The following is a 26,789-nucleotide window of genomic DNA, read 5'->3' on the forward strand; positions in this document are numbered from 1 at the left end:
TTATTATTTTTATATATTTTTTTTTATTCAAAAATCTAACCTTCTATTGAAGTAAAATAATTGAAAGTGGGGGGGGAAATCACATTATTAAATAAATGTTTTTGTCCAAAACACATTGGGAACAATTATTTGCCCCCTTTTATTAAATACTTTTTGCAACCTCCTTTTTCCAAGATAACAGCTCTGAGTCTTCTCCTATAATGCCTGATGAGTTTGGAGAACACCTGACAAGAGATCAGAGACCATTCCTCCATACAGAATCTCTCCAGATCCTTCAGATTCCCAGATCCATGTTGGCACTTCTTCTCTTCAGTTCCGCCCACTCATTTTCTATAGGGTTCAGGTCAGGGACTGGGATGGCCATTGCAGATGCTTGGTTTTGTGCTCAGTGACACATTTTTGTTTTGATGTTTGTTTTTGGATCACTGTCCTGTTGGAAGATCCAAGCATGGCCCATTATAATATTTCTAGCAGAGGTTGTCAGGTTTTGATTTTTTATCTGTTGGTATTTGATCGAATCCATGATCTGATGTATCTGAACAAGATGTCCAGGACCTCTGGCAGAAAATTAGGCCCACAGCATTAAAGATACAGCAGAGTATTTCATTTTACACATGGGGTACTTGTTTATGCACCAAACCCATCTTAAATGTTTGCTGCCAAAAAAGCAAAAATTAAATTGTTTCATCTGACCATATAAATAATTCTGACCAGCACTGTATATTATCGTTTCCAAATGTATGCGGTCTATCCAAAATTTTGTTATATTCCATAATTATTTTTAAAAGTCAATGTTGATTGCACAAAAAAACAAAACAAATAAAGAACAAAAAAAGGAAACAAATAATTTATTTTCGATTGTATTCGTTCAATACAAAAAGTACCGGTATACATCATTCGGTAATTTGCCATTCCAACTGTGGTATTATGGTGGTAATTTGGCATATTTGTTATACATTTTATATTTGGTATAAAAGTCAATATTAACATCACTAAATATATAGAATTTAAATAAAATATATTCTTTTTGTATTGAATGTATTCAGTTAATACAAAAAAATTACCATGGTATCCATAGTTTGGTAATTTTCCATTTCAAATGTGGTAATTATAAAAAACAGAAATGAAAAATCCTGAAAGTGTCTCTTAAAGTAGATCCCATATTCATTTTTATTTAAAAAAAATATTTATTTTGTTGTGTTTATATAGATTTTATGATAGACTACAAATCACAAGTCACTTTAGTACGTTGAATTTATTGGCTTAAGAAGCTTAGTTGTAATTTGATTTATTCTTTACAGCCACATAATTGAACATTTAACATAAAATAACAGACATCTAATAGGTGTCCGAAAATTAACAGGTGATACAATGTCACAATACATATACAAACTATTGGATGGAATTCATGGAAATAAATAAAATTTGTAATTGGAAAGGAAATAATCAATAAATTAATACTCAAACAACATTTTCACAAGAAAACAATGGTTAAACCTGAGAAACAATGAGCAACATATCACATGGGAGACAATTCTATAGTTGTACATGTATGTGTGTCTGCACACGTGTGAGTGATTAAAACATCCCGTCCTTTTCTATTCATGAGCACTCAGGGTGCTTTTGCTTGAGTCTGAACCTGAATTTGTTTTTCTCATTTCCTCTGTCCACCTCTGATCTACATTCACTGTGTTCTGTTGTGCTGTTAACCAGTAGATGTTAACCAGTGTTGCAAGAGAATGTGGCTTCATAGCTCACAGTATACTTCTCCCTTTTATTTTGTTTCATTACCAAAATGTTGGTACCTATTTTATGTGCATACATTCATACTTCACATGGAGAGAATGCAAGCAGCTCACAAGAGAAGGTTTTAGAAGGCAGACAGTATTAAGATGAATGACTGCTGAATGTTCAAGTTTTCCTTCAGAATTTACAAAACCAGTAGTGGTTCATCAAGACCACACTGCTTAACATCATCAAACCAATAACTTGAGTACAATTCTTTGGATTCAATTACAGTATGAAAATGTCCTCAGATCCTCTTTTTTAACTGTATACACAGACTCAACCTTGCACTTGTAAACTCTTCCTCCATGTTTTTTTGTTTAGTCCATAGTCTTATCACTCCATGCCATGGATTTCCTCTTGGCCAGCTCCATCCAGGATGGTTGGGCACTGTCACGAACAGACTGCAGAGGAGATGATGATGGAGACGATGAAGGTGATGATGATTGTGGCACTGGTTCCTGCTGCCATTTATCCTCTCTGTCTGTTTGCCTCATGGGAACAGAAGAGACTGATGCTTCTAGAAATATCAACACCAAGTATGAGCATATAACTGAATTGTAGCAATCATGTAAAACTCATAATGTATCTGACACTTACGCATTGGCATACTTGGGTCGAATCCTGTGCTTGTACCTGAGTCTTTTGAGATCGGTCTGAGAGGAATTGTTGATTGAGATGGGCTTCGGGACTCTGATGTGGCTTTCTGCTCACCAGTCTATCGAAATAAGTAAAAAGGAAATCTGAAACTATTCACAAAACAGAATATACACAACTGTACTAGATATTGTGATATTTGTTTTTGCCATGCCCGGGTCCGTCCTCGTAACAGATTCATACTTGGCGAGAGAGGTTTGAAAATGATCTTGTCGCCATCGATGCAACTGGAAATCATTGGCCGGAGGAGAGGAAACATTCTCTTCTTCTACAGTGCCTGGGAGCTGAGGGGTTGAATGTTTTCTACATGCTGGTAGGTCTACATTCTACAGGTCAGACTGTTGCCGATGCTTTCAAAGCATTAGAGGAACATTTTCAGCCTGCTAGGAATGTTGTAGTCAAAGGCAATATTCAGACAACACAATTCAGGCAATGCGCTCATTCAGCGATCGTACTGACGAGATGATACGGGATCAATAAGAGGAGAAAGCATCCTCAGCACGCATTTGCAAGCAACTCTTGCTACAGTTACAGTTAACAGTGAAGAACACAATGCTGTTAGCCGGTCAACAGAGATCGCTGTGGAGTACGCTGCGGCAGGATGTGTACAAGATTAAACCTGCTCAGCGTGGTGCACCACAACGTAATCGGAAATACCACAGAAAATCAGCGAGCAAAACACAATCACTGTCTACTGCACAGTCCAATCGTAGTTGCTTCCGTTGTGGGTCTAGCTCTCACTTTGCCAATGCTCAAAATTGCCCTGCAGCAAGTGCTTTGTCCATCAGGTAAAAATAAGAGAGTCAGCACAGCCTGTACAGCCTTCCCTTATCAGCTAGAAATTCAGTTTCCAGAGAACTACACCATTTACAGGCATCATCGAGCACGTGGGTGTCGCCTTGGCCTTGGCACTGGCAGCTTTTCAAAAAATCATACAATGCTGAAAGGACTCGATGGAGTCCAGAACTACCTGGATGATGTGATTGTGTATGGACACAGTGCATCCCAGCATGATCACAACCTGCAGGCTGTTTTAACAGCACAATGGCATGCAGGTCTCACATTGAATCAAGCGAAATGCAAGTTCAGTTGCACAAGCCTTCCTTACTTGGTACACACTCTTACTGCACAAGGTGCTACCCAACCACTGTCACATTCAGGCTAGGATAGCACCAGCCCCCACAGATCCAGCCAAATTACGCTCATTCTTAGGACTGGCATCCTGGTATTTGCAGTTGGTGCCAAACTACTCTTTAGAGGTGAAGCCACTGAGAGCATGCTTAAAGAAAGTCAAGTAATGGACGCACAGAAAAGCTTTGAGAAATTGAAGTAGCTCATTGTGAACAACCCAGCTCTGCCAATCTTTGATCTGGCACTTCATACTTAAGTAACCTGTGATGCCTCAGACTATGGAATAGGGGCTGTGGTAGCGCAGATTGATGCTAAGGGTTCTGAGGTACCATAGCATTCACGCCCAGCTCTCTCACAGCAGCAGAGCGGAAGTATGCCACAGTAGAGAAAGAAACTCCAGCCTACATCTGGGCTGTGGAGCGGTGGCAAACTTTTTGGTGATGCCATAGGTTCACCCTTCTTACGGACCATCAAGCGCTAACTACTCTGTTGGTATCTAAAGGTATGGGTCGTGCTGGAATGCGCATTACGAGATGGGCCCTGTCCCAAATGGCACCCTAAACACTTGCGGTCTTCTTATGAGTCCGCACTTTCGTGACGTTATGCCGCTTTGATTGTGGGGAAGAAGTTCTGAAACCTAAAATGACAAATGGGACATCCTATGGACTCATATACTTCACGGACATGCGCACGCGGCAGCCATTGTAAGTCCACAAGACCGAAAGTGCATATTAAAGTGTGCCATTTGGGACAGGGCCATGGTCCGCACTTCTGCTCTGCTTCAACTATGAAGTGTTGTACACACCAGGATCTGAAAATGTCACAGCAGACTGCCTCTCACGCCTACCCTTGCCCGCCTCGCCTGTGAGGGTTCTGAGTCTGCCATCAAACCTGATATGGTGGCACACCTGATATGGTGGCCCTGAACTAACAGCACTATGGTAGCAACTACTTACAGGCTGGCCTAAAAACAAGAAAAACCTTCCACCTGAGCTGGCATTATACTTTCATGTCAGGGATGAACTTGCAGTACCAGACAACCTGGTTTTAGAGGTCCATACTGCTTGGTGGTGCCCATATCCCTGTATCCATGGGAAAAGTTTGGACTAGACATTGTCGGCCTATTCGAGTTAGGGACCTGGGTTTGCAGGTATACACTCACTTTAGTTGACTATCACAGCAAGTGGCCAGAAATAGTGTTTACCAGCAATGTAACTACTGATACTGTCACTGACTTTCTTGCTATAACATTTAGCCATTTTGGCAACCCTATGGATATTGTGACTGACAATTGTGTACAATTTACATCCCTTGCCTTTGCTGATTATTTTCTTGCAAACAGGAATATAAAACATGTTCGTGCCTCCCTCTACTTTCCTCAAGCTAATAAGGCTGTGGAGCGCATGAACCTTGTCCTGAAATATTGTGTTTAAACGGCAAGCTTGGAGGGTAAAGGTCCTTGCACACTGAATCCGAAATTTTCACATGCGTTTTTTCGTATTCGTCATTCTGTGGCTCTAAATTGTCAAAACACCATTCAAATGCTTGTTACGAATGCAAAAAACGCAGAAAATCGAACCCGATCCGATTTTTTTTTGACGGACGAAAGTTTCGGAGGCAGTGTGCAAGTGTGATTGACATAACGTGAGGTCGTATTTATTTTTTAACGTGCAAAAATTTCGGACGCGAATTTCGGACTGTGCAAGGGCCTTAAGCCCTGGAAAACTTCTTCACCTAATGCCACCACAGGTGTTGCTCCCAGTGAACTCTTCCTTGGATGCAAACTGAGAACAACCTTACACATTCTACACACTGGGCCCTCTACTGATGCTACAGTGCAAGCTCGTGTCCACGCCCGCCAGTCTCAAGTCAAAACATACACTCACATCAAATGTGCGACGAAGCCATCTGTGTTAAAACCAGGAGACAGACTGCGAGTGATGTCTACTCATGTGAAAAGGGCAGTCAAAATTCAGTCAACCTTGTACAGCGCTGGGGGAAAAGGGGTTCTTTGTTGTTGCTGCAGTTATTTTTATTCGTTTCTAGCATAAGAGTAAGATACAATACCATCCATGGGGCTTACGTGAAAAATGTCTAAGTGATAGGACCACTTTTTTAGTTCAAATTCAGCAGTTTAAACTCTAGTCACACCATTTTTTTTCTTCATTTTTCAGTTAAATGTCTTGTTTTTTGCGCCCATGATAATCACGTGTATTATTACTAATAATAGATAAGGTGTGCATTATTAATAATGAATTAGGTAATTTTAGATAGGCGAAATAACACTTATTCAATAAAGTTGATTCATCTTACTTGAAGAATGTGAGTAGAGATAACATGTTTCCATCATGTGAAACCAATGTAGGCTACGTGACTGAATCAGTTTACTCTCTGGCTTATATATGACTGAAGAAATCGAGTGTGTTTGGAGATAGCATAATACTGTATATGATACCTTGGTTGCAACAGTTGTTTGAGTCTCCCAGCGCTGCACCAGCAAGGTCTTGTTTCCTAATCCTGCTGCCCACACTGGTCTGCCATCCTCGAGCCCGGTCCCCTTGCCTTGAGGCACAGACGCCCTCTCAGCTTTCCCTGAGATTACGGTGGGCTCTCCCCCCTCATTCTGAGGCTGATCCTTTGACACAGTATTGGCAGACTGTTGGGAGACTAGGTGGGATGTTAACTTTGGGCTTGACGACAAATATGGGTAACCTGGGGGAGGTGTGGGACGCAGTATAGCCTGTGTGGGGGTCTGTGATGCTGCTCGCAGTGGTGATGACTGTGGTGCACATGCTTGTGCACATGCCGTGAGTACGGCTTGAGTGGTAGATTGTACGTTTGATGTACATGTAACTGTAGACTGAGTTGTTTTTGTTGTTGAATTACAAATTTGAGTTTTGGACTGAAACTGGACTTCTCTGGTACTTTCTATTTGAGATTGACTAGTGGTTGTCTGAGTTGAATTTGCTGAAGTTTGGCTTGTTGATGCTGTAGTCTGAGGTTGCTTTGGAGTGAACTGTGTGGTAGATTGTGTGGATCTTCCAGCTGGCTGTGCAGATGGCAGTTGTTTTGTTTCTGTAGGTCTCAAAGGAGGTTGTGTAGCTGTCGGCTGGCTTGTAATGTTCTGAGCGATTCTTGGATTGGCTTGAATTGGTGAAGTGGATGTTTGCATTTGTGGTTGTGTTGTGGTCAAGGTTGTTGGTCGTGATTGCAAGCTAGGAAACTCAGGCAGTCTACTGGTAAAAAGCTGTTGCAGACTTCTGGTCTTCTCTCTGGCCATCTCCATCCAGGACACCTCTGAAGCTGTAGATGTTGGTGTGTTCTCCTGAGAGGACACTGCTGTAGTCTCTTCTCGAGGCAGGACTGTACCTTCTTTCGGGGGTGAAGGTACAATCTTAGTGTCTTTGCTGGCTGATGGTAAGGGCTGAGGAGGTTCTGAAAATACATTAGAATATCTATTTATCAGAATGCCATGCAGCTTATTTCAGTCGAAACCACCCATTTGCATGGAAAGAGGTGATCTAACCAAAATGGGTAACATGGGTGAATGTTAAATTAGGTAAGACTCTCAAACAAAGCTAAAGATTCTATAGGTGCATCCCATTTTATTTTTTATTGTTTAATTTGAATATACACAAGGAGAGACTATAGAGTGGTGCAGGTATGACATCACTTTGTAGGCCAAAACGCGGAAGCGAGTTAGCATTTTAGCACTTCCGGTTCCATCATCCTGTAGTCAATGAGTTTTTTTAATGGGGTTTTGGTTAAATGGCTGAAATAAGGTCTGAGGTGAACACAAGCTCAAGACACTTTCACATTTTATTCTACGACATAAAATACATCAATATTACCCCACTCGAGATTTTTTTAAGCTGTTACGTCTCTTGAAAAAGGCAGTTGCTAACAAGTGGCTAAATGGGACTACAGAGGCTGTCGGGGACATTAAACGTCATTACACTGAACAGGTAAACTCAGTCTGCTTTTACAGGCTAATTTGGCTTATAATTGTGCTCTTATAAACTATTCTAACTCAAACGTTCTGGGAAAATGTTTTTAGATAAAGACTGAAATAGTTGTCGGTAGTTTAGTGATGGTGATGTTTAATTTGTGCGACCGTGGGGTAGTTTTTTACTGCATTTAGGCTTCAAAATTCATAAAAGTTATGTTCATCTGTGCAAATTATCTTGATGGACAAAACGTGCAAGTATCATAAACTTTTGTTGATCACAGAGCTTTTTTTAGCGATGATCCAAAAGCCTATGGGAATTCCTTTTGGGTTTTCGTCCTGGGAACCAGTGTGATGCTAACTGCCAGTTGGCCTACAAAGTAACGTCATACCTGCACCACTCTATTATAATTCCCATTTCATGCCGACTTAAAAAAAAAAAATACTATATCCAACAACATTAGGTTCCATAAATGGTTTTCACACATACCCACTTCCATTGATGTGACCATTAGTGTATCCTGACTGCAAAAATAAGGACTCTTATGAGCTGATATGTTTCAGTGTAGTTAATGATTCAAATTGTGCATTCCGTTAATTTTGTGAATTGGTAAGTTTTGTCATAATGCCATGCCTCATAATGATATCTCCTTAGGGTAGCATGTACAGGGTGAAAAGCAACGGTCCTAGTACTGAGCCTTGCGGTATTCCTTACAGAACTTGAGATATATTTGACATTTCTTCATTTAGTGCTGATAATGGTCAGATAAATATGATTTAAACCATCCCAATGCAATTCCACTTATGCCAACATAATTTCAGAGTCTATTCAAAAGAAAGAATAAGGACCAGAATCCTTAAATTATTTACGATTCCCTAGTTATTTTTGTAATAATCATGTATCCCTACTCACTGTTCTGTTCTGCTTATCGCTACTCTTTTTGAATAATACTAAAATTGACTAATCATTAATAAGGAATAAAGATAATACAGACTTTATTGGTTTAATGATTTAGTAAAGTCATTTGTCAGTTTGATCAGAAGAGGTATAACTTGAACATAGATGTATGAGCACAATCTGCCATTTGTTTACTCAGTTGAGTAACCACTATCAGTGTAATTACAGACAGAGTCAGATGGGCACAGTTAAACATTTGAACAAAGCAGCTTTCTAAATGCTTTGACTCAGACAAGCACACCGACTGATTCCTGGTATGACCTGGAACATCATCCTCATAAGATATGTAGCTGTTCACATTTGTTGTAATTGCAAACTAAGTAGTTCAGAGGATTAATCTTCAAGCACCATGGGAAACCACAAAAAGAAACTCACCAGCATGTCTGAGAAAGCCAGCTCTCTCTCTACAGAAACCCCTGGGTGGTGAACTGGAGGACTGAACTGAGGTTGAGGACTCATCGGTTTGGAGAAAAGGGTCTTTGAGTTTAGCATGGAGTCTTATAGACCCCAGGCTGGTGTGTTGATCTTCATCTTTTATGTAGCTGGTTGAATCAGACTGTGAGGCCAGAGGTGGAGTCAGCAAATTGACTTCAACACTGTGGCATTTTGCTTTGTCTTCTGATTGAGCTTTGTCTAAACGAAATTTTAGCGAAAGAGAGGTAGAGCGAAGCTGCACTCCAAATGCATTTGTAGTCTCCCTCTCTATTCCCGCCGTCATGTCTTCCATCACATCCTCAAATGCCTCTTTTGCCAACTCCTCTACTTCTTCCTCAGTAGCCTCCACACCAATCTCCTGTATCTTGTTGTCCTGACTCTCCTCTTTTATTGGTATTACTGGATCAAAGTCTGTTTTGTCTTCCTTCTTTGATGCTGGTGGTAAGTTAGGATATGGGTCTTTAATTTTTTTCTCAACTTGTGAACTTACCTTCCGCTCTATCTTGAAATTTAAAGAAGGTTTAGTAGGTTCAGTAGCTTCTTTTTTCAGTCCAGCTTGCCCAACTACTCCAGTGAAGCTTGCAGTCCTCGGCCGCTCTTGATTCTTTTCTGAGGAGACACTGAACTGGAATGATCCAGACACAGTTCTCTGGCGCTTTATGGATTCTGTTTGAGAGTGATCTTCCTGACTAACAGCCGACACTGTGCTGACTGGCTGAAGAGCCTTGGACTCTTGTTTTTCCTCTGTAGATGGTACAGTTCGCCTCAAAGATGATGGTCTAAGATTTACTCCATAAAACACGTTGCCTGGAGCATAAGTGGAGGCCAGACGATTTTCTATATTTACTGCATTCTGAACACTATATTTGCTCAATGTGTCCATCTTGTTTTGTATTAGCATAGACTTCTCATCTTTCACAAGACTCGGTTCTGGTGTGGTACTCACATTTGGCCTTACAGTTGGGCTTACAGTTGACACAAGGTTACTTTGGCTGTTCTTGAGAAGTTTGGAGCTATTGAGAATCTCACTTTCTTCTCCTTTTCCCTTTCTATCAATTGGCACCACTGGGATTGGCAGTTTGGCTACTGGTGACTCAACTGGAGTCATATCTCTTAGGCTAGGGCTCGGAGGTGATGTGGACAGGATTTTTCTCTCAAGCTCAGGCTCAGCAGAAACTTGTCTACTATCTCCAGCAGTCTGCAGAGACATTAAAGGTGAAACTGGAAAACTCTTGATTTGTGAAGCCGTAAACTTCCCTCCTGGGCGCAAGACCTGAGAGGAATAAGAGTGAGCTCGAGGTATTTCTTTTACGAGAGCCAGCCCTTCCTCTTCCTCCCTCGTAGTCAATGAACAGTCCAGATTGTTCAAACTCTCAGATCGTGCTCTGCTTCCAGTCTGCATAGGAAATACAGGGTGAGAGGAAACAATTGGTAAATATCTTTAGGAAAATCTATTAAATATTACCTGTTCTATGGAAAAGAAAAAGATGAAAATTTCATTTTTTTTCAAAACCCATTAGTGCTGTAAGTATTTTTGCACTTCTGGTTCCATCATCCATGGGTTTTTGGATAAGGTCTGTGTTTAACACAAGCTTGTGGTATGTTCAAGTTTTGTTCTCTGACAAAAGATACTAGTCGTGAATTTTTTAAGTTTTCAAAAAAATGTCTTGAAAAATGCGGTTGCTAACAAGTGGCTAGTAAGATGTTAAACAGGTTGTCGGGCACATTAAACGTTGTGATGGCTTTTACAACCTGAACCTAGTTGTGTTTATAATCAATCTCTTGCGAACTATTTTAACTCAAACGTTACAACTTTTTAAATAATGATCGAAAGACTTGTCTGAAGCTTAGTAGTGTGACAAGTCGTGTGACAGTGGTGTAGTTTGTTTATTTCCTAACTTTAGCTTTTTAATTCTGCCGATTACATTTAGGCTTAAAAAATCTGTGTAAAAGTGGTGTTCATTAGTGAAGATTATTGTTACGAACAAAATGTGTGAGAATCATAAACCTTTGCTGATCAAAGAGCTTATTTTCTACAATAATTTAAAAAATCAATGGAAAAATCATGTTGGTTTTTGTCAAGGGAACCAGGGCGATGCCTGCAAAAATACATCATCACTGCAGCAGCGCTTTATAGAAATAGATAATTGGTTTAGAAAGGGCCATGAAAAATACTCACTGTAGTGATTACCCTCTTGTTCTTGGCACTGGCCCTTTGGTTCTTAGGTTTGAGGGACATACGGTGACGGGCAGCAGAGTTGTCCAGGAGGGAAGTGAACTGTGGAGGGGTGCTGAAGTCCACCCCTGAGCCAGGGGCAAGTGGGGAAAGGGGTGCAGGGCTGATAGGACGAGGAGAGAGAGGCTGTGAAGAGGCCTGGAAGGGGAAGAGAAGCACACAATGAAACATTAGATAATACTTTAGACCAAATAAATCATTCATTTAGGCCATGATATAGATGAATGAATGACAGGCATAATGTCAACACAGAGGTGAAATGGCGAGGGATATAAAAATGCAAACACAATGACATGGAAGTTTACATCATATTTAGACTGGAATGAGGACAAGAACTGGTATCCACACAAAATGGATAATAGGTTTAATCACAAACTTATGCAGATGTCTGATCAATGATTGTTTAGTCAGAAAGGCCAAAGCTTTGCAGATTTATAACCATTTACACACATACGTACATTACAATACACTATGTCACAATAAAGATACGGATACTGCTGCTATATTACAGTACAAGCACCTTGTTCGATATGCTGATGTATAGTCCTTCACCACGGGACACTTCAGGGGGGCTACGAGGAAGGCCGTCATCTTCTGAACTTCCACCTAAGTCTTCACGACGTTTAATGGGCAACAGAAGGGAGGGAGGGCCTAAATGCATCTTCTGCTGCTGGAGTTTCATCTGATCAACCGAAAAAAAAATGACCTTTCAACTTCATTGTATTCATAAATTAATAAAAACTATTTGAAACATTTCTGTCAATCACATTGATGTGAGTTTAAAAAGTGTGCAATAATTAAGCTTGAACAAACGTTACCGAGTTGTGCGTGTACTCACCCGAAGAACTTGAATTTTGCCATGAATGTTCTCTTGAGACAGAATTCTTAGCGCTTCAGTGTCTGAATGACTGTGCTCTGCCTGAAAAATGCTGTCATGTGAAAATGCCCGGGATCCCAGAATGCCTTTGGAGCAGCTTTGAAGAAAAGATGCAAGAAGCAAACAGATACTTATTGGGAAAATAATATAATTTTAAAAGAATATACTTAAGTAGGAACTGAATGTAATGTTTGTTGGCACTTAATTTCATGTTAATTGCAAATAAATTAAATACTGTAATTTAAATGTATTTTAAATTCAATTCTGGTTTTTTTTTTTTTTTTTTTACCCACTAAAGTAGGCACTTTTTTACATAATTACTGTTGTCTTTGAAATATGGTTAAAGTGTCCTATAATGTACTGACAAGCATTTGTGGTAAACTAAAATGTACTTTAATTTCATTCTATTGAAACTTGTATGTCATTTATTTAAATACATTTGTAATTACACATTTGTAATGACGAATGATGCAGTTAAGTACATTTTAAATATATTAACTTTGATTGTAATATCAAATAAAAAACAACAGTTAAAATAAATAAAGTACATCACATGTGTGTTAGTATGTTAGTAAACATCAAAATAAGTGTACTTCTTTAAAGCACAACAAAAGAATATTAAACCATGATTTAAAATGTATTTTAAAGTTAAACTTTTAAAAGTGCACAGTCAACCATCTTTAAGTACACTTAAGAGGCCTTTTATTTCATTAATATTCTGTTATCTGCCATAAAAATTTTTTTTAAAACATACTTTTAAGATTTGAAGTACACTACAAATGCACAATTGATAAAAAAGCACACAAGGGATCATCAAATCAAGTGACACCATGCATATGTGAGTGTTCTTAAGTCATGCTGACAATCAGTGTGAACACTTACTCTGAATCTTCCACACCCCATGTGATATCACTTTCAGACTGACTCTGCTTCAATCCACCGTCTTCCTCTTTCCTCCTTATCTTCCCAAACAGGCGTGACTTAAAAGACTTTAACCTAGACTTTTTCCTTCCTAAACATCAAACATATCATCCCTTTATCTTATTTTCTTTATTACAGTAAACTCGGTGAAATAAAAGAGACAAACATATGCTGATTTATTCTTTTTTAGAACAGTCTTCTGACCTGTTAAGTCATCACTGCCTTCTCCCTCTGGGTCTCCTGAAGCCTCCGGAACATTCATCTTTACCGGTACAGCTGTTAATGAGGACAGTTACACAGAAATCAGATAAGATAGAATGAGGAGGAGTGAAAAAGAAATACAGAAGGGGTTGGGAAATCGTCAGCGGAATTGTCAAAGGAAATGTTCTAGTCAAGAATGGTAAAAGAATAGAAAATTACAGTTTAATAATTATTAAGTATTAACTGTTTTTCTTAAATTCACAACAAACTAAGAGACTTGTCCTTCAAAGGAGAACAGTGGAAGAGTATGAAATGCGAAACACTTGAGAAACGTTATATCTCTGATGTGGCAACGAGGCTAAATTCTCTCTGCCTGCGATAGGTATCTGATAAGAGAATGCTTTTCTCAACCCAACAGAGACCAAAGGTTTATTTTGCAGTCATATTTTCCATGTAACCAGACTCGTGCTTTCATCTGCATTATACCGACAATTATGTGTTACTTTAGAACACTGTTCAAAAGCTGGGGATCATTAATATATATATTTTAAAGAAATTAATAATACAGCAAGGATTCATTAAATTGATCAAAAGTCACAGTTAAGACATTTATAATGTTACAGATCATTTCTATTTCAAATAAATGCTGTTCTTTTGAGATTTCTATTCATCTAGAAATCATGTATCACGGTTTATACAAAAATATTAAGCAGCACAACTGCTTTTAAAATAAATAATAATGTTTCTTCAGCAGCAAATCAATATATTAGAATAATTTCTGAAGGATCATGTGACAGTATATACTAATGAACAGTAAATGTATGATTCACATGAAGCATATTATTAAAAGGATACTGCTTTAAGTCAGTGGTCAGTAACCTTAGGCATGTGCGCTACCATTAGCACTCAGGCAAGATTCATATTATTTATTTAGTTAATGGTAATCTTTCCTCATTGTCAAACAGTCAGTTGTATTTAGAAACCGTGCTGCAAAAATTAAAACAGTCACTTCATGTCAAAAAAATTTCCAACCACTCTGAGTTCCTCCAGGAACCAGTTGTCTTTATCACATGGAAATTAACTGAAATGTGTGAGGCTGTGTCCTTATTTTGGACAATGTGCGTCTGTATCATTTATTATGACAACAAACCTTTCTTATCACTGGCCTTGATAATGCAGATTAAAAAAAAAACATGCAAAGTTCACCGAGTCCTTCCCTTAATCTGACATCTGCTGTCTTTTGTAAAAAATAAAATAAATAAAAAACTCAGTATGTACAGTATGTGATCAATTGTTCAAATTAGGGATTCACCGATATGAACATTTTGGCCGATACGATAACCGGTAATTCTTTCTAATTGAAAGCCGATAACTGATATAATATGATATACATTTTGCGAGGCTGATTACAAAAACAAAAGTCTCACTATTAAAAGCCACAAGTTTTCATTATAATTTTATGTAGCCTATTTGACAGACATGTTGCACTGAACTGTATTTTCCTCTTTTTAAAAAAAGTGATTACAATCATATTTCAAGCTATTCATCAAAACCATCATGGTGAACAGTGTACACCTGAAGTGTCTTAGCTGAAAGAAATAATCTATTATTTATCGACTTTAATAATCAGGCCAAATTTTCTTATCAGGCCGATAATGATAACGTTAAATATGAACATATATCAGGTGATACTGATATGGTGGTTGATATCGTCCACCCCTAGTCAACATTGTGCCATTTTTCCTTAGTGGAAGCAGTCACTGCCTTATCAAAAAGTAGCATCCAGATCACATGGAATATGAAGATAAGCTTTGCTGGAAGACATTTCATAGAGATCACGGTTAGATTTCCCTGAGCACTAATCCTACAACTACAGAATAATCTTAAACTGTTCACAGTGGCAGAAAGGGGACCAAAAACTAACCTTGTTACATTGGTTCAAATGTTTGGGGTAAGATTTTTAATGTTTTTGAAAAAAGTCTCTTATGCTCAAAAGTCTGAATTAATTTGATAAAAATGTTAATATTAATACAATTTAAAATAACTGTTTTCTTTTATGTAATTCTATTAAAATGTAATGTATTTCTATTATGGCAAAGCTGAATTTTCAGCATCATTACTCCAGTATACAGTGTCACATGTCACACAAAAAAATCATTCTAATATGCTCATCTGGTGCATTAGAAACATTTCTAATTATCAATGTTGAAAACAGTTCATATTTCTGTGGAAACTGCAATACATTTTTCCCTCCAGGATTCACTGATAAATAGAAAGTCCAAAAGAAATGTTTTTACTGTCACTTTTGATCAATGTAATGCACCCTTGCTGAATAAAAATATGAACTTCTTTAAAAAATAAATCTTACTGACACCAAACTTTTGAAATTACTGTTTAAGTATTTCATATTTTATATTCAGAATAATAGCTATGAACGATGATATTTTGGTGATTGCCCTAGACAACAAAGCATAATACTTTAAATAATATTAAGCAAGAAAAAAATACTTACTTTGTCAGTGAGAATCCTTCTTTTTCCTCTTTTCTGTGTTATTTAGCTTTTGTTCTTGTTTTTAACGGAAACACATGTCCTTACGAACCATGACAGTTCTTCCCCAGTCACAATCATGCAAGAGAGATGGAGGAACTTGGACCAAGAGCAAAATCCAGATAGGAACTGGCAGAAGAGAAAGCAAGGAAGAGGTAAAGGACAAGCAAGCTCTGACAAAGAGCAGCATCGATGTTTGTTAATAAGGAGTTGGAAACACACTGACTGTCGAACTGTTACATTTCCAATACATGCTTTTCCTGCACGCTTAAGCTCTTTACAAAACACTAAACAGCTTTGGAGCAGCGCTGGCCGAATGCAGAGCTGATGAAGACAACATAACACACCACCAGCACTAGACCAGCAAGAGAGAGAGTGTGTGTGCTGTTAGAATAAGCATAAGAAAGCTATTTGGTCAAAAATTAACATAACATGTCAGGCCTACTGCAGGTAGCCAGAGCATCACGTCTGATATTCCTCTTGTGTTTGTAAATGATAAGAGAATGTTGAAAATATCACTAAGACAACGAACAACTGTCATCTAGCTGTGTGATACATTTGCATCAACACGTCAGAGTAGTTCAGTTTTTGTATGCAAATCATTTAAACAATGTCAAATTCCATTTAAAGGTTGCTAAGCAAATAATTGATATGGTAGTTTATATATATACACTACCATATCATTTGTTTGCTTATACTGTATACACTACAATTCAAATGTATGAGGTCAATTATTTTAAGAAATGAATCCCTTTACGCATTAGACTGATCAAAAAGTGACAGTAAAAACATGCATAATGTTACAAAAGATTCCCATTTTAAATAAATAGAGTTCTTTTAAACAGAATCGTGCAAAAATGTATCACAGTTTCAACACAAAAATTAAGCGGCAAAACTGTTTCAAATTGATAAAAACAGTAAGCAATATTTCTCGAGCATCGAATCAGCATATTAGAATGATTTATGATGGGTCATGTGACTGAAGACTGGAGTAAAGATGCTGAAAATTTAGCTTTGCCATAACAGGAATAAATTACATTATAAAATATATTAGAATTGATAAAATACAGGATAAAGAGAGTTCATTTTTTCTAATTAATGCTGCCTTGGATAAGATACTTTTTCCAAAAACATTAAAAAAAAATCTTACCAACCCCCCAAGTTTTGAACGGTAGTGTAAATGCAACACATGGAACAAATATGGGGCAAAATATTGTATAAGCATTACTTGTGACAGATGAATTTGACATCAAGAATTTGATATGGAAAGCATCCTTCCTTTTAAAATGTAAGCCTATTTATTTTGCTGTCCTAACGTGGTTAGTGCATTTTATTAATAATATTTATCAGGGTAGACTATTCAGTTGAGAACCACTGCTTAAACAAATCTATCAGCATCTGAACTAATCTGTAATGCTCACTGTAAACCCAAATAAGTTGGCAAAACTCAAAAAATGTAATGCAATCAGTTGCCTCAAATTTTTTAAGTTAAGAAATTCAAAGTTTAAGTAAGCAGAACTGGCAGATTTTTATTTTGTACTAATTCATACATTTAACTTAATACTTTCATGTAATATCAATGTGAACAATTTTATTAGTATAAACTTAGCTAGGTTTAACAAGCTAGTTTGCTAACATACTAATTTGTTAACATGTTAACAGTAGCACTTGCTGTGTGAGTACAGCAATATAAAGGTTTTATTTGCTCTCAAATCAAGCTGCATGCACCACTTGTCACCATGATGCTAACTATCCTAAAACCAAACAGAAATTCTTCTAAATTAGCATAACAAAACATGAATCACTACTAAATCTCCCACTTAACATTAATCTTGCACAAAAAAACATTCTATTACACTTAATTTTACCATTTACTCTCCCTTTCGAGTGCCATCGGCAAAGCATGCTGGGAAATAGACATCCCAGCCATTTCAGTTACACTTAAGTTTGACAAAATCAAAAGAAATAATTTCATAAAACTCAAAACAATGAAACAGTTCAGTTTACTTAAAATATATCAGTTCTGTGAACTTGAAAGAAAAAGAAAGTGCTAAATACTCATAAAAGTTCATTTGACTGAACTAATTAGTTTAATTTAAGTTTGTCCAACTCAAACCAATTAATTATTTTGAGCATTAGGGTTTACAGTGCTGAGATCATAAGCATGTTTAAAATTGTACAGTTAGGTGATATAGTGGAGTTAAGCAGATGATGTGCTTCATTTTCTTCTGTGCAGACTGTGTAGACAACGACAGGAGCTCTCAACTCCCTCCTGCATGTTACTATAAGTAACTGTGAAAGTAGGCTACAACCTATTTGAAACGTTTAAAAGGTGAGATAAAGAAATGACAGACAATTGGCTGTCAAAAAAAAAAAAAAAAAAAGTACTCGGCCCATTATTCTCATCCGCATGTACGTCTCCATCATTGACTTTTTAACCCTAAAAATTGTGACACTCTCATTTAACTACCCATTATCTCTGAGGATTGAACGTTTTGTATCCGGCACTCTGCAAAACACAGAGCAGCTTTGCCCCAGATACAGGCATAAATCTGTGTCAGGATCCAGAGTTGGCCACAAATCCCTCTCCTTTTCTCCTACTGGACAAAAGTCAGCGCAGCATCTGGGTGACTTTCAGCCAGCCTACATTATGCGTCTGGCCTTTCATATAATCCATCTGTCAATTTACATTTATATATTCAGATATGCATATTGAGGAGGATGCAAACGTAATCTGCACATATGTCTCATTTAATGTAAACCAAATCTTCCCATGAACATTTTACTACTGCTGAAGCGACACTTAATTTCCTCCAATTATTGCAGGACAAGGAAATATATTACCGTTGTATGCTAAATTGTTTCAGACATTTATAGCAGTTTGAATTTATATTTTACTTTTCATTTCATCTTAATCAGCAGGGTGGTCTATGCCGCAAATATTCTATATAACATATACTTTGTACATATTTGTATAATTAAAGCACATTGCACACTGGTTAGTGTACGTGCTAGCCTACATTTTATGTGTGTGTCTGTATATATATATATATATATATATATATATATATATATATATATATATATATATATATATGTATGTATGTATGTATGTATATACAGTATTTATATAAATAACTATAAGGTTTTTAGTCAGTCACACAAACGCTTTTTTCCTCCAGCAAAGGTTTTGAATGTTGGTTTCAAACACCTATCTCTAAAATTCAAATATTTTTTGTGAATTCAGTCTTCCAACTAAAATTCCAAAATATTCAATAGCAGTTGGGTAAGTGAACTGAATTAAACAGTCAGGAGGAAGATTTTAGGGTATTTTTCATGAATGTCACGGCAAGTTGTCATGTGTTTTTAATTTTATGCAATTTATTCATTATAAATGATGTTATTGGTCAAAATATTGGTTTTATATTTTGTTAACATTTTGAATATTATATTGTTGTCTTGTTTAAATGTTGCATTTACATTTTCATGTGACAAAAAACTCTCCCAAATAATTTAAAGTTGTTTTTTTATATCTATAATATTATTTACACATGCGGCATGAGTCAAATCATCATCCTCAGGGTTAATCTCACAAAACCTCTGAAGAACATGTCCATGGTAATAAATTTCACTTCAAAATCATATTTTTTACCACTATTAAGATTAGTAGCAGTGTGACAATTTTATGACAATTAAGCACATGACTTTCCCAAGAAAAATAAGCTAGAAGTGTTTACATATATAACATAATTTTTTTTATAAACAACTAAATTCATTACTAAAACACAACAAAAACGTGTATATACAGTATGTAGGCTATATATATATATATATCACCCATCATGATCATCATCACTCCAGTCTGTCCCAATGAGAGGTGAATAGTGTTATTTAGAGACAACGCTCTATATTTTTCATGAACTGAGATGAGGAGCACATATCGAGTCGAGATTAAGGGCGATTATAGATTTAATCTCCTCCTGCAGGGAATTCATGCGCGTTTCATTGTAACTAATGGATTCGAATATGACAGGCAAAAGAAGCATCTCAGGCAAACATGTCCAAGCAAACAAATAGCCTCCAACACAACACCTTCTGCTTTTGATTTACAGTTATTAAAACCAACATCATCAGTCAACAACAGTCCTTATCCCTTCACAAACAGCAATGCGTTTATAGTTTGAATGTCCCATATACAGTGGCCCATATAAATATTACTTTAAACAGATATTCAAAAAGCCATAAAATACAGTATAGGCTATCGTTTGTAAAATTGCTGTGCACGTCACAATAGCAGATATTAAGTAAGTTTCAATAAAATAAAAAAACTAAACTAAAACTAACAGTAACCACTGGAACAATATCTAAAATCAAAATGAACACGACAACTAACAATACTGTCCTAAAACTTAATAGAAATAGAAATATAATAGCGTAAACTCACATGCTGACGTAAATCATGGAGAAAGTGAAGTTGATGTGATCTCTGGCATTCACTTGCTCTTTAACTGAGCCGGTGAAGGAAAAACACCGTCATATCAAGCGACACATGACGTTGAGCACAAGGTGAAATATAAGGCGAATCATTCGCTTTTACAGGATGACTGAAAGTTCACCTATTAAACACAGGATGGCGCTGCTGTTGTAGAGAATATATATTTAATCGAAATCAGCATAGTAAAAACAACAGCCCTTTACAAAACATTTTAAATTTAGGACACATACTGGTGACGAACATATTTTACACAGTATTAACTTATGTACAACTGAACTTAATAATTACTGAGGCACCAGATCATAAACACCAATATCAGTGCGTAGAATGTTTAAAAACACCAGAATAAAGTAACGAAGCAAGTAGGTCTCAGGAGCCTATGTATATTCCCCTGCAATACATATCAGCACATTATAAAAAAAGACAATAAAAACAGTTCTTCCGCATAATTAAAAAGCAAAAGGCACATTTCCAGTCGTGCAGGTAGGTGTGTGAGGACTGCATTTGAAATGAAGTCCCATAAATATGGCAGACAGTGGAAAAGCTTTAGAGGCAAGCGTTTTAAGATGAAGTCTTCTTAGTGTGTTTAGTATGAAAAACGTCCACAGTGGTCTCATGACACTCTCTCAAATCATAATCACAGTATCCTAAGGAGAAGCGACCCTTAAAAAAAAGGAAAAAAAAGAAAGAACATTTTTATATTTTCATATATCTATTATGCAAGCACTCACAAATAGAGAACATTTCAGAGGTATTAATGCTTAATGAACCAGATTACAGCGGTTTCATTTAGATGGTACCTTTGGTTTCTTGAAATAGTCGAGTCCCCTGCCGATCTTAATTATCCAACCATTATTAAACCTGAGGAAACAAAATGAATATATACATTATATAGACAATGTTAAGAGACTATGTCCCAGTGTGTTTACTGTGATATACAGTCAATGAGAATGATGTACCTGATCTCCCTGTCATGAATAGTAGATGAGTACTGAATGTCCAGGCAGATATTTTGACACTGTAGCGACTGCTTAATTTCTGCCAGGGCACTGGTTTGTGGAGCGGAGCGGTCCTTAAAAAAAAAAAAAACTTTAAGCCAATGGATGTCAACTTAAATACCACTGATGAACAAAATGATCAAACTTTACCTCATCCAGTGAGGTCAAAAGGTGAATCGTCTTTACTTGACACGGAGATTTCAGCAGCATTTCACAGAAACGAAGAAAATTATACAACTGCAAAGCAAAACATTTGTAATGCGTTTCACTCTGCAATACAGTTATTTAGTATCTCAGCATTTTACCGACTGAATCCTGAATCTAGGAGCATCACTGTAGTCTCTACCTGATGGACATGCCGTACATAGGGGTCCTCCACCCAGACTTCAGTCAGTGCGTCTCTGATGTATGGTTTAAAGAGGGATTCATAGCTGAAACCAGTGGCACTGTCAGCTATCTTTATCTGCTCATGGTATTTGCCCTCTGACAGATGAGATGACAATGAGAAAAATTAACAGTAAGGTTAACTAGAATGTACATTTCCTGAAGAAAATGTGAGTGGTGCTTGCAGTGGCAAAACTCGCCACTCCGTTGCTAGGGTTTTTCTAGTGGGTTGCTAAGATGTTCTGGGTGGTTGCTAGGGTATTCTGGGTGGTTAGTATGGTTTTGCTAGGTGGTTGCTGGGGTATCCTGGGTGGTAGCTAGGGTGTTGCTAGGTGGTTGGTAAGGCATTTTGGGTGGTTGCTATGCGGTTGCTAGGGTGTTCTGGGTGGTTGCTATGGTGTTCAATCAATTAGATGCCACAGAGCCACAAATATGATCATCCACACTCTAAAATTTAAAAGGCAGCTATATATTTTCGACACCCAATTTATACTGTGAAAAATTAATATTTTAAATATTTCTTAAGTATTAGTTGGCATTAAATTATTTCAATTAAAATGGTATTATTTATTTATTTTTATCAAATGTTTTTATTTTTATACATATTTTTACACTGTTTTTCTAAAACTTTTCAAAAGACAAAAACTTTTTACACTGTTTTTATATAAATTTTATTTCAACTTTACAGTTTTTATTAGGGGTGCACCGATCCGATATTAGGATCGGATATCGGCCGCGATACTGACAAAATAGCTGGATCGGGGATCGGAAAAAATAACAGATCCACGGGCCGATCCAGGTTTTTTTTTTTTTTTTTTTTTTTTTTTTTTTTTTTGTCGTCGCAGCAGAACCTACGTCATTCGTTAGCTTCACGTGTGTCGCATGCTAGAAGCAACATGGAGCGAGCCAGAGGCCGTTTCTCAATACCAAGTACGCAAACTTCGGACTTGCGTCCTTGGTAGTTCGGACTTGACAAGTTTGACTCAGGAGAACGAACTCCCGAGGACGAGAGGCGGCAAGTCCGGTTATTCTGCAAATGGAACAGCAGCGTTCTTGATCGCGTCACTCAGCTCGCTCTGGCTACTCCGGTCATCTCTTTATGTATGTATTAGCCAACAATAAAACGAAATATGTTATAAAACACCACTCTGCCTCTTTTCATTTAAAAAAATCTTAAACATATTAATGGCCACATAAATATGGTTCAGGCAAACGCGTACATTGATCATCTTTACTGCATATATTTATAACAACACGAAATATAAAACAACCCTGCTTCTTTTTGTTTTCATTTTTTAAAATATGAAACATATTGATCATTAAAACTGACATTTAAATTTGCCATTGCTGATTAAGTGAGCATTCACAGGTCATGTTTGTGATGGTGGTGTGACACTGCACTACATGTTCAATGTTTGGTTATTATTATGTGTGATCAAGTTGTTGTTGTTCGACCAACTTTTTATTTGTTTATTCTCAGGTTCAGCTGCTATGTTGCATTTTAAATTCCTGTTTGCAGGACTTTGCACTTTATATTTTTTACATGTTTACAATGTTTGGTTACTGTTTGATTACTATTGTATGTTCAACCAATGCACTGTTTTGTTTCTTGTGGCTACATTTTATTTATTTTAATTTAAGAGTTTGATTACATTATATTTTAGATTTGAATGCACAATTGTTTTTTAAATAGGCCTAAATAAGAATTCAACATTACATACATCTTTTATTTTGTCTTAGTTATGTTTAGTTAGTAAAGTCTGGTGCCTTTAGTCTCTTCAAGGAAGGTATAAGGTGGAAGGTATACAGTTTATTATTAATTCAACAATAGTATCGGATCGGTATCGGGTATCGACAGATACACAAATCCCAGGCATCGGTATCGGTATCGGGACTGAAAAAGTCGGATCGGTGCACCCCTAGTTTTTATATAAACTTTTTTCTGGAGTTTCAAAGTCATCATTTCATCTGATTCTACAGGATTTTCAAGGAGAAATATGTGTCGCGTTTTTTTAACGGTCCACCTGGAAACAAAACCCCTCATGGAAGAATAAAAAGTAAGTGAAGTATATGAAGTTCACAAAATACGTCCAAGACTTTTACGACGGTCTGCTATTGTAGGAACATTGACGTTACATTTTTACGCCCCTGAACATGACACGGCACAAAACGAACTGTGATTGGTTGCTTTACATGTCAGTCAGACAACCTCTGGGGGGTCCTTGGCCAATGACGGCTGCTATAGAGTGGTGCAGGCATGACATCACTTTGTAGGCCAAAACGCGGAAGCGAGTTAGCATTTTAGCACTTCCGGTTCCATCGTCCCGAAGTCAACAGGTTTTTTTAATGGGGTTTTGGTTAAATAGCTGAAATAAGGTCTGTGATGAACACAAGCTCAAGACACTTTCACGTTTTATTCTACGACACAGAATACATCAATATTACCCCACTCATGATTTTTTTAAGCTGTTACTTGTCTTGAAAAAGGCGGTTGCTAACAAGTGGCTAAATGGGACTAGAGGCTTTCGAAGAGATTTAACGTCATCACGCCGAACAGGTAAACTCAGTCCACTTTTACAGGCTCATTTGGCTTATAACTGTGCTCTTATAAACTATTCTAACTCAAACGTTCTGGAAAAATGTTTTTAAATAAAAACTGAAAGAGTTTTAGTGAAACTCGGAAGCTTAGTGATGGTGACGTTTAATTTGTGGGACCGTGGTGTAGTTCGCTTATAGCCTACCTTTAGTTTTTTAATACTGGCGACTGCACTTAGACTTCAAAATTCATAAAAGTTGTGTTCATCTGTGATAATTATCTTGATCAGCGTGACGATAACTGCCGGTCGGCCTACAAAGTGATGTCATACACCACTCTATGGAGTCCAAACCTTCTGCTGTCAGTCTGAAGGTCTGGCTACTCGAGACTACCCTGGTGTTGATTACGCGAGATGAAATCAGATTACTTTCCCCCCCAAGTAACTAGTAAAGTAATGCATTTGTTTGTTTTTTTACATTTTCAACAGAATATCTGAGTTACTTTTTCAAACAAGTAAATCAAGTGACTTTGTTTTCCAGTTTATTGGCAGACTCATCTCATGTCCCCATGCAATATTGTAACGCATTACTTTTAAAAGTAACTTTTCCTAACACTGACACTAACACTCTATTGTGGTCCCCGGAGCCCAGTTTAAAATTTCCTTTCGTTACCCTCTTTCAGTTTGTTCGCATGGTCTTTGATCTGTTCCGCTCGGTCCATGTAGCCCTTGATCTTCTCTCTGTAGTGGACCTTCTTTGAGTCATCTTTAACAGCTAGGAAAACAGTGATTATATTCAGAGTAACATTTAAATCCATCAGCAAAAGAGCACATTTACCATTTCCATACCTTTGAGGGCATCCAACAGGAGCTGGATCCCTTCCTGGTAGCACACCAGAGCCTCCTGAAAGCGTGAGCTGTGATCGAGCTCCACAGCTCTCTTCAGGACAGAGATAGCAGAGCTCTCCATGCCTGGGAGGAAATCATGAGCCATGTCTACTCTCTGTGATGGCTGGAGCAACAGAAGTGGCAGCAGTGCTGAAGAACACAGTCCGGCTGATAGTGATTCTTACATGTGAATTATGTTATTGTGTACGTTAGTCATAGCAAATAGGTCTGCACTTCTTTATGCCTTTCGAAAAATCATGAGAAGCACAACATTGTCAACACTATCCAAGAAAATAAAACCTTGAAAACATTCGAATGTTGTGGGCTTTCGTGATACAATATTACACTAAATCAATGGAAGCACATTTACTTATTAAAACGAACTAAAATAATGACGCATCGATTGTCCTCGAACGCGAAAACAACTTTCTTAGCGAACTAATCAGTTTTTAATCAGACACTATACTGTGCGTTTCCCGTAGGAACTAAAATATGAATACCTACTTACGTGTTTATTATGCTGAGGGACCAACTTCCGTTTCCGTTGACCGCAGATCACTAATAAAAGTCCATATTAAAATTAAAAGTCAATAGCATGGTTTAGTCAGTTACGTTGTAAATTATAACAATGCATCGTTCAATAATTTATTGCCCAGAAATATATCGGAACTATGATAGTAAATGCACAGATTTGTTAATTTGTCACAAAATGTCCTTGATATATTTAAATTTCATTTAAATAGGCTAATGCTCATGTTATCATTATTATACCAGCCTATTTAAGCACATCAAATGCATTTACATGAATGCATAGGTAGCACTAATGTAGCAAAAATAAATGCACAAATATTTTGGGGAGAATATAAGTTTGAGCAATAATAAAGATGCTAGCAAAAGAACAGAAAACATCTATTCTGTTATTGCTGTGTATTTCAAATGATTATTTAACTCACTACTGTTTATTTAGGTTTGGATGTGGTAAGAAGTTGTTTTACTGTACTATGGTAGTAGCTCAGCCATGGTCTGTATGGTTTAAATTAGGAATGTAGCGTTATCAATAATCTAATGTGTAATAAGACATTCACCCCACATAAAATGTAGGCCTATAGAAATATGAAAAGGATTAAGAAATGCTTAAATGTGAAAGTTAATGTGATTAAAACTAGTATAAGGGGATGTTTTGCAAATCTAATATTCAAAAATTATTCAGAATGAACTGACCATACATGACGAAACAGATGTTCAGCTCATCTACTGAATTCACCACAGTCAGAAAATCAAAATGGTGTTGACAGCTCATGATGTTGACAAAAATATTATACATTTTTGAAAATGATTCAATAATATTGAATATTACATATATTTAAATCTATATTCAGTTTAATCACACATGTATTGCATGTCATAGCCATTTTACTTTATGTAGTTCTTAACTTAAAATGAGGCAAATCATCTAAATAAGTGTGTGAGGACAAATGATCGTGACAGAAAATAATAGCACAATTACTGTAAAGCTAAAACTCACCAGAGCCTGTGTGACCTTGTTGAACGCAAAGAATATAGACAGACTAGAAAAAGGACATCCAGGATAATGTCTGACTTTGCTTGATTTATGATTTCATAAATAGCTTACAGTGTTACAAAAAGTATGTGCAACCTTAAATGCATTTTTTAAATGAACCCTTTGGAAACAGTATTTTCAGTTACTGAAATTTTCCTACAGTTTTTCTTTATTCTTTAATAAGAAAGTAAATAAGAATACATTAATATTCAGAAGAGCATTGTGATCATCTAT

General features: G+C 37.0%; 2 protein-coding genes across 4 annotated transcripts; both read right to left on the reverse strand.

Annotated features, from left to right (window-relative positions):
* Positions 1–50: 50 nt before the first annotated feature.
* cracdla (cracd like a) lies at positions 51–20,234 on the reverse strand. 3 transcript variants are annotated; one of them, XM_082175366.1, is made up of 11 exons: positions 20,140–20,234; positions 15,660–15,824; positions 13,151–13,222; positions 12,908–13,037; positions 11,987–12,122; positions 11,669–11,830; positions 11,092–11,286; positions 8,853–10,308; positions 6,029–7,008; positions 2,422–2,503; positions 51–2,305 (listed from the first exon to the last, which is right to left on the reverse strand). In XM_082175366.1, exons 3-11 carry the CDS (start codon positions 13,206–13,208, stop codon positions 2,106–2,108), a joined length of 3,399 nt encoding a protein of 1,132 aa, XP_082031492.1. In that variant the 5' UTR covers positions 13,209–13,222; positions 15,660–15,824; positions 20,140–20,234; the 3' UTR covers positions 51–2,105. The 3 variants fall into 3 exon arrangements, with proteins under 3 accessions (XP_082031492.1, XP_082031490.1, XP_082031491.1); XM_082175364.1 differs by having other exon boundaries at positions 2,386–2,503; XM_082175365.1 differs by lacking the exon at positions 20,140–20,234 and adding an exon at positions 15,922–17,237 and having other exon boundaries at positions 2,386–2,503.
* A 101-nt stretch (positions 20,235–20,335) lies between these two features.
* mitd1 (MIT, microtubule interacting and transport, domain containing 1) lies at positions 20,336–25,494 on the reverse strand. Its single transcript, XM_082175368.1, has 7 exons — positions 24,956–25,494; positions 24,780–24,881; positions 21,535–21,671; positions 21,339–21,425; positions 21,150–21,262; positions 20,991–21,051; positions 20,336–20,853 (listed from the first exon to the last, which is right to left on the reverse strand). The coding sequence occupies exons 1-7, from the start codon at positions 25,098–25,100 to the stop codon at positions 20,752–20,754; spliced, it is 747 nt and encodes a 248-aa protein (XP_082031494.1). The 5' UTR covers positions 25,101–25,494; the 3' UTR covers positions 20,336–20,751.
* Between the last annotated feature and the right edge of the window lie 1,295 nt (positions 25,495–26,789).

This window comes from Leuciscus leuciscus (genome assembly GCF_965113295.1).
Source record: "Leuciscus leuciscus genome assembly, chromosome: 7".
NCBI lineage: Eukaryota > Metazoa > Chordata > Actinopteri > Cypriniformes > Leuciscidae > Leuciscus > Leuciscus leuciscus.